The sequence below is a fragment of the Meleagris gallopavo genome, chromosome 2 (genome assembly GCF_905368555.1).
Source record: "Meleagris gallopavo chromosome 2, MGAL_WU_HG_1.1, whole genome shotgun sequence".
Classification (NCBI taxonomy): Eukaryota; Metazoa; Chordata; class Aves; order Galliformes; family Phasianidae; genus Meleagris; species Meleagris gallopavo.
In genome coordinates, this window is record NC_139405.1 from 66,005,345 (window position 1) to 66,017,834 (window position 12,490).

Genomic DNA, 12,490 nt, shown 5'->3' on the forward strand with positions numbered 1-12,490 from the left:
GTCTTTTTATAGCATAAGATCATTGCAAACTGTTTGATAGATAAGGGAATAGGTGTACATACACACACACACAAAAACCAACTAAATAAAGAGAAGACTGAAATTAAGAATGTGAATTTTTGGTCCCTTTAATGTGAGAAATTTAAAAGCATGCTGAGTTTTAATTTCTCTTGTTGAAATATAGCTAAACAGATTATTTTAGTTTGTAAATATGACATGGTTTACATATACTGGGTTTTATTTTCATACAGATGAGACTGACATCTCATCTGAAGCAAGGAAGATGTTATTAGATAGATCCAATTAATGGATGTTGATTTAATATATTTATAAGAATCTAAAATAGAAACGAAATACATGTACAATATGAGGTTATTTTTACATATATGTCTTTTTAAAGAAAAACAATTGTTCCTTCAGTTATACTCTTCTTTTGACGCACTTTAACAGGAAAAGATATTAGAAATTACTGAAGAAATATCAATTTCTTTGCATGGAGAAGTAGAATTTAGCATCTTTAGCAATGATAAGAGTAAAATCTGTTCTTTTCTTATGGTTGGTTGGGTTTTGTGGATTTTGTTTGTTTTCAGATTGGAAACACTTAGAAAGACATTGTCTCTTTCCCAGGGAGCTGGTAACGTGAAAAAAAAAAAAAAAACAACAACACAATGCAGCAAAACAACATGTAAAGTTGTGCATGTAAAAATAAGAATACAATCACTGAAAAATACTGACATCATTACAGGAAGTAAATATGACTTTTTTCCTTATTATTAAAAAATTTCAACAATTGCAGTCCGTTGTTTCAGCCATAATAACAAAATATGAATCCAATGTGAATATTGATATACTGACTTGAATTATGATTTGTATCAATTTTTAATTATTCTGGTCAAAGTTTTGATTTAGGAATCAGAGAAATCAAATCAAAGGAAATTCTCAGGTACCGTCTAGTATAATAAATATTCTGTCCATATTTAATCAATATTTTACTTAGTAATAGAAAACACTGGAAAATTTAAAGATTTTTTTTTTTTTTAACAGGAGAACAGTTACTCTAAAAGATCCTATACCTTATCATTATAAGACATCTCCCAGAAATGCTTTCAGAGAGACTATTTGATTCTTTCACAATACTATTCTGTAATATTGCTTACAATGACTGCTACGCTGTACTTATGCTGTGGTTGCAGTTCATTGCCAAGTAGTTATTCCTGATCAGAGGAGAAATATGAAAATTGTGAAGTGCTTTAAAAAATCTGTTTTGTTAGAAATGTCAGAGTTGACTGCTGACCACCCAGAAGTTCAAGCAGTGGTGGAAGAAGCTGTGAAAAGGGCATCAGAATCTGAAGTTGTACTCTCACCTGAAATATATGCAGAAATACTGGAGAGAGCTATTGCAGAGGTAAAACTACATGTACTCCACAGGAAAGCACTTTCTTTCTAAGGAGTCTATAATATTTTAGACGTTATTAATACATATTCTTAATTTTATAATTTGTAAGATCGGTCACATAGTCTGAAAGCTTATATTGAGTTGTTTAGAGATTGAGTAAGAGCATGACAGTCAAATCTATTGAAGGCTAATATAAAAATAATATGTGTGTATCAGCCTATATCTTGTAAAGTTCCTGGGCTACAAACTGTCACAGACTGGGAGAATTTTCTCAGGGAAGTATCATAGTATACTTACTCCATTCTTACATATTTAGTCACTGTTAAAGATCCTAACATCAGACAAAGTGTTTGAAAATAATTTCATTTGGAGATTTACTCTAGAATCATGAATAGGTTTAAATTCATGCACTGTTTGTATGTCTTGAAACTGGAACCTAAACTGTTTATAGCCCTAGAAAATGATTGATATATCCATCTGTCTTTGTTTAAAATGTTTTTATTGAACTCATATATATGAAGTTGTAAATGTCCTTTTATTGACATGATATTACTAATAAAGAAAGAGTGATAACATTTAGGAAGTTATTTGTATTGTACAGTCTTTTGAAAGATCTCACAGTCTATATTAGTCTTCTTTTGTTACTGAACCTGACATTTTATAACAGCTTATGAAGAAGAACAAAGACAGGTTTCCTGGTGCTCCAGAAAAAGGAGGATGGGTAGTGGATAACTATCCTTTGTCAGAAGGTCACTGGTCAGCTTTGTCAGAAAGAGGACTTCTGCCTGACACTGTTGTCTGTCTTAAGGATACAGAAAATGATGGTTAGTAAACACTTATAAAACTTAACCTTTTCTCTTTTCTGTGTTGGTATTTGTACATAAAGCACATTTTCAACAAAAAAATGGTAATTTTGGCCCATTTATAAAGTTTTGGAGATCTGCCTCAGATTTCTTATAGTTTAGATTAAGAGAACTAACAGAATCAAAACCAGAAATACTTTATAAAAGCAGTATTCTTCTACATACAAATCTGTTTACAATCAGCACTACTAGTAAGTAGCACTGGACTCTCACAGACTTTCTATTGCAGACTTTTGTATTCTCTGGCTGGCTGGCCATCAGTTTGTAATGTGATTTTAGCCACATTTCTCTGCCTGTGCTTTCGTTACCCTGCTTGTAAAAACTGATTATGGGTTACAAACTTTCTCTGCTTAAGAGAAAAGTGGGGAGTACCTACACGCAGGTGTATCTTGTTCTCCATCCTGATGACAAAAATGACTGAGGAACTTCCTACCCAGCTTGATACAATAGCTTAATATCCATGAATTGAGATGAAGAGATTTTACTTTTAAGGTTTCAAGCAAGAAGAAAGGTTGCTACCATATATGAAAAACTAAACAGATTCATGTATTATTATAAGTTTTGATTGCCAAATCATGTCTTAATGGATTAATTGATTTATATTACACAGCAAGTTTCATTGCCCAGTGACAATTTATATAATCATTACTTGCTCAACCCAATCCATTATCAAAATGTCTTACATTAGTAAGAACTGCCCCTTAAGAAAGGAGTGTCTCCACATACTTAGTGTACAGCCAGGTGTGAGAATTGGTCCAGAGAGCCTTTCAATCCTTTGTCCCTGAACAAATCAAGCTTATACAATTTATTTAACTTATCTTCACAACTCAGCTACAGTACCCAAATGACTTGTGAAATGTTATAACTTCTTAAATATCTTAACTGTAACAGAAATATTAAGTCATGGCTTGAAACAGTGATTGAGCACCTGGTGGAAGAGGCCAACCCAAAGGAGCTCAGGTATATGCAATGAACCTGAGTGACCGGAAGGGGTGGAGCCAGTATCCACCCCTTCCCAGACTTCATTTAAAGGTTGACAGGGGACCTGAGGGTATCTTGCTGGAGATCTTTGTTTACTTGAGGTATTTTGAAGATAAGTAAGCTTGTACTTACTAAATATAGACTTAAACAAGAACATTCTAGATCCTCTGTAAGCCAGAAAATCATATTTGCTACTGCTTTTACTCAAGAACTGCTCATCCCACATATTTCTAGAGAGAACTTTGGGACGTATTGCCTTTTGCTCGATCTTTGCTTCCCAGTAATTTCAAGAATGTTAAAACAATTATGAACATAATTTCTGGGATGCTGTGTATTGTCCTTTCTTCCATTGACAAAAAGTACCTTAATTTATGTAGTTGGCATGTAGTAAGCTAATGTTAATAGCGTTATTACAGTAACAAGCAGAACAACATGATGTAATGTTAACAGCATGTATGATTAGTTAATACTAAACTGCAAACAGCAGTACAGTTTTAACCTTTTCTGTGGGGAAAGGACTGAGGTGGGATAGATGCTTTCGGATTTACTTGTTCTCCACTTCTCAGTATTGAACCGTTTAGTGTATTAACTAGATAAATGAGAAGATTAACTAATAGTCTTTATTCTATACCAGAGAGTTTGGGAGTAAATAACTCATCTTGGAAACCATATTGATACTGGTCAATAATAGTTGCCCTTCTATTTTTCCTTTTAGAAAGGGCAGACTTGCGGTCCATTGCAGAGGCTTTCAAACGAAGATCTCACTAGGGCTTTCAAAGTGTTGTTTTTTTTTTTTCCTGAATTGCACACCTGTCTGTTATTGCCACTAGTTCTCAAAATTTAGCTGTAGTTTCTGTATTTTACACAATCTTTATTTATTGTACTTCATTTCTGTGCTTTACATTCAAGTAAGCCATGACCTTCTGTTTCTCCGGTCAGATAGTTGGCAGATTCTTTAAACCCTAGGTATAAGTATAAGCATTCCCATCTAGAAGTGAGACATTAAAATTCAAAACTTATGCTTGCAGCTCTGATGTTACCTGTTTGAACTAACACTGTCATGGTTTTTATATCACGTAGCAATAAAGATTGCTTTCTTAATTGGTTGTATGTTCCATTTGTTTGTACGTTTCAGTAGATTTTAAGCTTGGAAAGAAATCTACCGTTCAATTATTGAGTTGATAGTGAAACTATAGACTAATTTCATACCTGTATCAGACTTTTATATAAATCAGTGTCAGTTTTATTTTTCCTCAAAGTTTCATTTGGGATGAGAGGAAATGAATTAACTTTAAATGATAAAAGTTATATTTTTACTGTCTCAGATTGAAACAAGCAATGTGCAAACTGAATACAAGACATACTATCTATAGTCTACCATAACAATTAAAAGTGAAATGCAGTACTTGCATAGCAGACTCCGGATTGCATTAAAACAGGACATTGTAAGAATACTGTTCTATCAAGCAGAAGCAGATCAGCTGTCTGAGAACCTGTTCTGTTAGCAAGCTTGTTTCTGGTTAATACCAGTGGTAGGTATTCCTAAATCAGCCACTTGGAACATAGCTAATTTATTATCAGTTATTCTAAAGGCTTATTAGCTACTTGCTCAATTTTATCAAGTAATTCTGAAATAATTTATCAGCTATTCTTCCTTTGAGTGAGGGACAACATATGCTGATATCCAAAGAACAGAAAATGGTTGGAATTCTAGACTCATAGATAGTACAGTAATTATGATTCCTGTAGACGTCCGTATGTGATTCCATAACATATGGAATAATTAATACTGTTTGGCATTGCTGCTATTCATAACACTATGAGAAAACACAAGGATGGGGAAGTGCATGCCTGGGCCACCAGGTCAGGCCACTGAAAGCTCTCACTATTTTTTCTTTTTTTTTTTTTTTTAAGACTAGTCAGACAATTACCTAAATATGAGTTTTCAAACTACATTTTGAAAATGCCCTTTACTCACCCTCCATTTTCTAAAGTTATATTTACTTGAAAGAATCAATTTTGAGTAATGCCATTCACATGAAATTATCATCTGTTTCAAATGAATGCAGACTCAATGTTCCTAATAGTTAAAAAACATGTTCTCAAATTTACTTAAAAAATGCATATTTTTCTTTACATGAATTGAGAACAATGAATACATGAGATATGGAAGGAATGAGTAAGGTGAAAGACCCAAGTTCATTTTGTCTGCTATATGACTTGTCTGAAAATTTTTGCTTATACCTATGTTCTCTTGAATTCAGCTTTGTTCTTTTTTTTCCACTGGGGTGACTTATTTATTAACTCTTGATTTGATTCTCACTTCTTTCTGTCCCTGAATAATAATGTAGTACTGGAGTTTATATTTTCTGCAGCATTTTGAGTCACTACTTTGTAAACTGCTCCCTGAGGTAATCTATATTAGCATAGCTGAACTGATTGAAATGAATTTCAGCCACACAGCCATAAATCTATTTGCCAAAGAGCAAATAGTAGAGCTTCTGGAATGAACAGTGTATTCTTCCTTTCTGTCAACCAGCTTTAGTGGTATATGTATGCGTAATCTTTGTATCTTTATTTGAATGTTTTTCATTTGTTTCTTCATAGTTTCCTTTGTACGCATCCAAACAAAATAAATGCCAGAGTAATGAATGATATATGGAAGTATAAGATAAATCCTCTCAGTGCTCTATTCCCTTACAATCTTAATCATAACTATTTCGTATCCCAGCCTCATTTTATTAGGTGCTTGAAATTGAAAACAAAACTCTAAAACCTTAGGAAGAGGAATTATAATATTTCACTGGTGTGTATGCTTTTTCCAGGCTTTAAAAAGAAGTCATAGAGTTGTTTATCATTTTTATAGCTCAAAGAATTTCAGGCTTGTACAGCTACATACAGTTAATTATTGTTATATAACTGTATTGCAGGAGGCTGTATATTACACAGAACATACTTAGCAAATAAGGATGAAATTAATTCTAAGATCTTGAGAAGACTAGCAGATGAAGCATTAAAAAAGGAAGAAGAGGAAAGGTAAAATACTCAATGTTGGAACATTTGAAATTACTACAAGAAAATTCCAGCCTTACTTTGTATTGAAGGTATCAGTGCATTTATTGATCAACACAAGTGCACTAAAAAAGTATATTAAGCATGGTCCTGGTGGATATGTAGTAATCAAGTATGGGTTAACTTTGAGAGATATCTTATTAGATTAATACCTACATGGCAAAAGATTGTTTTGCTAAATTCAGTTTCATCAGCCTTTTTGTTACAATGGTACAGTAACCTCTTAGATTTGATTTTTATTTTGCTTCAGTAATTTTTATATAAGTCTAAGATTAATAATCTTTCCCTTGTAGAAGGGAAATGCAAGAGATGCTGGCACCAGAAGAAGAAGAGCAATCTCAAGAGGATGCTGAGGAGAAAGGTGAAAGCATATATTATTTGACTTTATCTGTATTTCAAATGACTGAGCAAATCTGTATTTATGCAGATCTTACAGGTTTGGTTTTTTTATTTTTATTTTTTTTACATTCAGCAGCTAGAAAAATTATTTTGTATTGCTATCTGTAGATGCTTCACTGATTCGGGCACTCATTTTTATGTGATGTTCTTAATGGATGCTGCAGAATAAAGATGTATATTAAATCAATCAGCACAGTTATCTTTCAATAAATCTGAAGGGCAGAACTCTATCTCCTGTCTAGTAACTTATTCTAAGTGCTTATTAATTATCTTCATACTTCAACTCAAAATCTGTATTAGTTAGAAAACACTGAGCTGTTTGCTAAATTCTAACAGAAAATGATGAAACGTGCTTGCCTCCAGAAAGCTCAGCCAAAAGCACTAAAAGGGGAACTGAAATTCCAGTAGTGGGTCTGTTAGCATGTGTTAAGAATTGCTGAATCCAGTAGCAACATATGTTGCAAATTGCCAAATTCAATAACTCACTGTAGGTGAGGCTGCTGAGCTCCATGTCCCCACATCCAGCTAGTAATGAGTCTGAGTATGCATTCCCAATCTCCTTTTCATCCCCTTTGCTCTCTTATCCATGCTTGTTCTTCCCCAATCCACTTTGATCCCTTCTTTTTCTTGCTTTTGTTCTTTTTTTGAAATAACTCACATAATGAGTCTTTCAGAATCTCAAACTGTTATTCTTAGCATTTTCTAGTGAATCTCATTCCCCTGTAGGGAGTAATCACAGAATCATAAAATGGATTAGGTAGAAGGGAACCTTAAAGATCATCCAGTCCCACCCACCTGCCTTGGTCAGGGTTACCACCCCCCCAGCTCAGGCTGCCCAGGGCCCCATCCAACATGGCCTTGAACCTTCCAGCCTCACAACTTCTCTGGGCAGTCTGTGCCAACACCTCACTGCCCTCTGGATAAAGAATTGCTTCCTAACGTCTAACCTAAACCTACTCTTTTAGTTTAAAGCCATTTCCGCTTGTCCTGTCACTATCAGACTGTAAAATGTTGGTCCCCCTCCTGCTTGTAGTCTCCCTCTCTTACCCTGGAAGATCCTCTCTGGTTGAATTGTCTACTGGATCTTATGCCCAGACAATGCTTTTATCATCCTCTTCCAATGACCCTGAGGGAAGCGGAGTTGGGGTTATGTTTGTTCTGATTAGATAATCAGCTTTCCCCAGTCTGTTAGCATTGGAATGATAATGGAAATTAGCTTTTCATAACGTAACCTAACTATTAAAAAAAAAAAAAAGTGAGTTACATGGTTCCTAATTTATTATTTTGAGTATAGACTTTGTATTTTTACTACTTTTTGTACTGAGCAGAACTACACGCTTTTGTTTTGCCATTCGTTATTTTCTATAAAGTTTATTCTTTATATTAGAATTATGCTATGCTTTGTTTCTAATAATGAGAATATAATTGTTCTGGTCAAGAATGAGTACTGTGTGAGGAATGAGATTTTGGAGGCAGGTTAACTGTCACAAACAAGGTGAATTTTTGCCCTCAGACAATTGTCAGTCAGGTTAAAATTTAGAGTTAATTCTGTTTAGTGTCAATGCTTTTTGATTTCAGTAGTTAAAAAAAAAAAAATTGCAAGGTTGAACTTTCCTTTTTGCCTTCTTTAATCACTGCCAGCTTCTTTATAAGAATGTTTTTGTCAGATTTGGATCTGCTGTCAAGATGAAATTCCATGCACAAGCATGTGTTCCCATGTTAAGAATGAGATTGGAGACTTAAGAGTATCTTCCTTCTCTGCTATGATGTCCCTAGGTAGACTAAACTATCACCAGAGACCTGGATCTGAAATTGAAAGAATTAAAAGCTGAAGTGCATGCTAGAATTTTTTTTTTTTTTGTCTTCTTTTCAAGTAATATATACTGGTTTGGGTCAAAAGTGATTATGACCAAACTTATGTTCTGTATTGTCAGTACATTTCATATACTTGTTCTTTCATTATCCAGTCTGGCATTTATTTTACTTATTGTCAATGGTTTATTTATATATATATCTATATATTTTTAATAACAAGGACTAATGCTAAATATACTGAAGTTAGTAGCTTGCTTTTAATTTTTAATTATGTAGCAGTTTACTTACTCTCTGCCAAAGTACTTTAGCTTTTTAAGATTCTTTCAGTTGAATATGGACTTGAAAAGATTTCTACTATATAACGTACAGTAATTTCCATAAAAACAGCTCTTCCTCAGAGTGAATGGGTTTAAAGTATTAAAGAGTCCTAAAGGGTTCCTATATTGTCTCAAAACTAAGCTGAACTCTGTTGTTTAATATAAAACTTATTTAGAGCTGTGCACATCAAAAAAATTAATGATAGAAGTAATAACATAATACACTTGTGCTATCAACATGTGATAAGTCCTCGACCAGAGAAAATCATATTTTCATACACCTACAGTTGATTTCAGTAATCAAACACTGACTCACCAAAGCACTTCAGTCCTCTTTGCTTGCTCTTAGCCTAACATCTTTTATTTCACATGTAGTGCCATCAGCACATTGACTGCAGCTTTTCTCCCATGTGACATGTCTTTATATAAATATAAATGAATTATACATGGTTGTTTTTTATGGCAATTATGGTATAAAAATGAGAAATAGAAAAAAAAAAACCTACTCTGCAGCTGCAGTTATGCCATTTGGATGTCATGTAAATGTGCATTTCAGTAACTTCAACCTTTGTAACCTCAGTGGGATGTTGAATTAACTGGGATTTGCTTCAGGACTGAACATATTCAGATTTATAATACTACCTGTGTTTAAAAGGAAAAAGTAATGAGCAAGGTACTTACCTGTCTCTTAATGAGACTAAAAGTACCTAGGACTGTGTAAATTTATGAAATACATTTAAATGAGTTAGGAAGTGAAGTTCAGTGCTGAAAGTGCCCGTGAAGCACACGCGCACCCTGAAAATATTCAGTAACTCTAGCTTGTAATGCCTACCTGAAAACCATAGCCCCTTATCTTTTTCATATTTCATTGTTAACGAAACAGCTTAAATTTCTTTCAGGAGTTTTTATATTGTTTATGTACTTCTCAGCAGCTTTGTGTGAGTATGTACCATAAGACAGCTATTAAACTTCAAAGGAATATACTTCGGGCATTGTAAAAATAATTATACAGCTTCAGTAGAGGTAGAAGGATGTGGGTTCATTCCAACCTTCTGGAGATGAAATTTGTTGCATTTCTTTCCTACAATGCTTTAGAAATAAAATACCCCACACAACTGATCTTGTTCATTAAAGTTGTCGTCATTTAAGACTTTATTTTCTGTATTTTATCCATCAGCCTTGCTTTTCTGCTGGAAATTATCCCCTCATTACTGCAGATTCCAGAGGAGCAAATGTATGCCTGTGCCTCAGTCAGAGCTAGAACAAACTATCAGAAGAATTTCTGTGCTGAGGGCATCTTCAAAGACTGCCTGGGCACCCTGCACACCCTGCTCTAGGTGTCCCTGTTTGAGCAGGGGTTGGGCCAAGAGGACTTAGATGTCCCTCCTAACCTCAGCCCTTCTGTGTTTCTGTAGTATTGATCCATCTCTTTTCTCACATTACAGATGGTGGAGGATTAAATCAGTGTCCATCTCTCTAGCTTTTAATTATATTTTTGCTTTTTAATCCTTTTGTTATATTGTATTTAGTAAGACATTTTCAAAAACAACAAAAATAAGTGTAATGAAGCCCGAGCTATGTATCTGTAGCATTTTAGGATGATTTTTCTCTAGTCTTTGAAGAGAAATGCTTTTTGGATTCAGTTTTAATTAAAACATTTACCAAAGAGTTGATGTATGCCTTATTATACAGCCTGTAAATAAATTTGCTTTGTTTATCTTGGCTGGCTTACATCCTGGTTAAATTTTTTTTTCTGCCTCTAAGCTGAAGCTTTTCAATAAGCATAGAGACTGAACAAGGATAACTTCTTAGTCTGTAGATAGAGGAATAGCAATACATTTGTACCACCAACTTCAAAGCAAGCTGTAGTGATACTAACTTCACAGGAATTGTTTGCTCAGCCTTTGAGAAATATTCCATTGTCTTCAAAGCCACCTTCTGGTCTCCTTCATAAGCTGGGTACAATTAGTCTAATCAGCATAATAACAGTGCTTTAGGTGGAGAAATTCCAGATTTTCAAGCAGAAAAGTCACGAGCAACTTTTTTAATTGGATTCCAAGTATCATCTTCAATTTTTAAATTTTTTCAGTCCCTTATTCAGATAAATAAAGGCTAAGAGACAGTGCAGTTGTTCCTTCCTATGCAGAAGGAATGCAAGCCTATGTGACTTCTTTAACATCTATGAGAAAAAGAACATTTTCTCAACTTACTTGGTATAATGTTTGTCCATCTTTCTTGTTCTTGTGCAGCACCAATCTTGTAAATGAAATCTCAAAAACTGAGACACACTGTGAAAATCAGACATGCTCAATTTCTCTGCCAGTACTATTTCTAATGATGTTACAAGGATTGTCTGTGATTAAGTTATGTATGCATGTGAGGGTTTATGTGATGTCAGCCTTAAAGCCTCATTTTGCTTATACTTTTCTGCATGCCTGACAGCATCCCTGTGGATATCTAAAGGAAATAAAGAAAGAGCAAAAGATTTTCTTGCATGTGCTAAAAGCTGTGGCAGTTTTTCTGCTAATCATGTATTTGTTTATGAGATATATGATATACCTGCTGTTGAAAGTATTTGTTTATGAGATATATGAAGTTTCCTGATACTGCATAGGGCAAGAATTCCATTTGCCAAAAAAGAGCTGAATGTGAAAACAAATGCCATAATTTCAGATCTTGAAGTGCATGTCTAATGGGATTTGACTTTGGAGTAGTTGCAACATATTTGGATGTACTAGCGGTGTTTTGCTACTAAGGGCATAAGCCAAACAAGGCTTGTAGAAAAATGTAATATTCCTTATTGGCCAACTCATACAATCAGAAAAATTGTACCAGCACAAGCCCTCCTTCAAATCTGAAGCACTGTCACCCAAGAGGAGCTGTTTTGTAGTATGCTAAGTGCACTCTTCTGCACAGTCCTGTTTATGAGCATGGTTAGAGCACAGACCAGATAGCTTATAATGAATGAAAAGTACTTTTATATGAAAGCACTGGATTGTATACAATGCTTCTTTGCTTTACAGTCTTGTAGCATCTGATAGATGGTCTATCTTTACACAGATCAGATTGTAAAATGTTTCAGTCAGTCTGCAACACTTAAACATCAAAGAAACGAATGCATTTTTTGCTGGTGGTCAAACATAAGTTTTGCAGTGTGATCTAAAACTATCTTTATTTCTATAGCACCTCCATCATCCTTCAGTGGTTTTGTTAAAGTTACTAATGATTTCATTTGTTCCCACAGAATCTGATGATGATGATGATAAGCAGCTTTCATCTGAAAGTGAACAAATGTCTCAGAAACAGTCCAGTGATTCTGCAGATTATAACGAAGAATCTGAAACTACAGGTTGGTCTTATAACACATCTAGTCTCTCTTACTTGCATCAATCTTACTTACTACAATCATGAATTGTATGCTTTCCTTTTCTGCAAGTTTTTACTGTATTTGAAAATGGACTGTGAATGTAATTCCTTACCTTTTACGGAAGTTTATTATGAGATAGTCAAGTTCAAGTTATTTTAACATTTATAAATGCAATTAAAGTAATATTATGTACGCAGTGTTGGTTTTCAAAATGGATAACACAAACACACTATTTCCACTACCGTGTGCAGTCTAAATTAATTAATATGTCTATACAGGA

The 12,490-nt window shown here is 34.1% G+C and overlaps 1 protein-coding gene across 4 annotated transcripts in view; it reads left to right on the top strand.

Moving 5' to 3' along the window:
• The window catches only part of AK9 (adenylate kinase 9), a 57,299-nt gene that overhangs the window by 17,718 nt on the left and 27,091 nt on the right, over positions 1–12,490 (top strand). For all 4 annotated transcript variants that reach the window (XM_085217505.1, XM_085217507.1, XM_085217506.1 and 1 more), the window contains 5 exons: positions 1,272–1,405; positions 2,064–2,220; positions 6,171–6,276; positions 6,606–6,673; positions 12,088–12,192. In XM_085217505.1, coding sequence (XP_085073631.1) covers positions 1,272–1,405; positions 2,064–2,220; positions 6,171–6,276; positions 6,606–6,673; positions 12,088–12,192 — 570 coding nt within the window. The remainder of the gene's footprint in view (positions 1–1,271; positions 1,406–2,063; positions 2,221–6,170; positions 6,277–6,605; positions 6,674–12,087; positions 12,193–12,490) is intronic.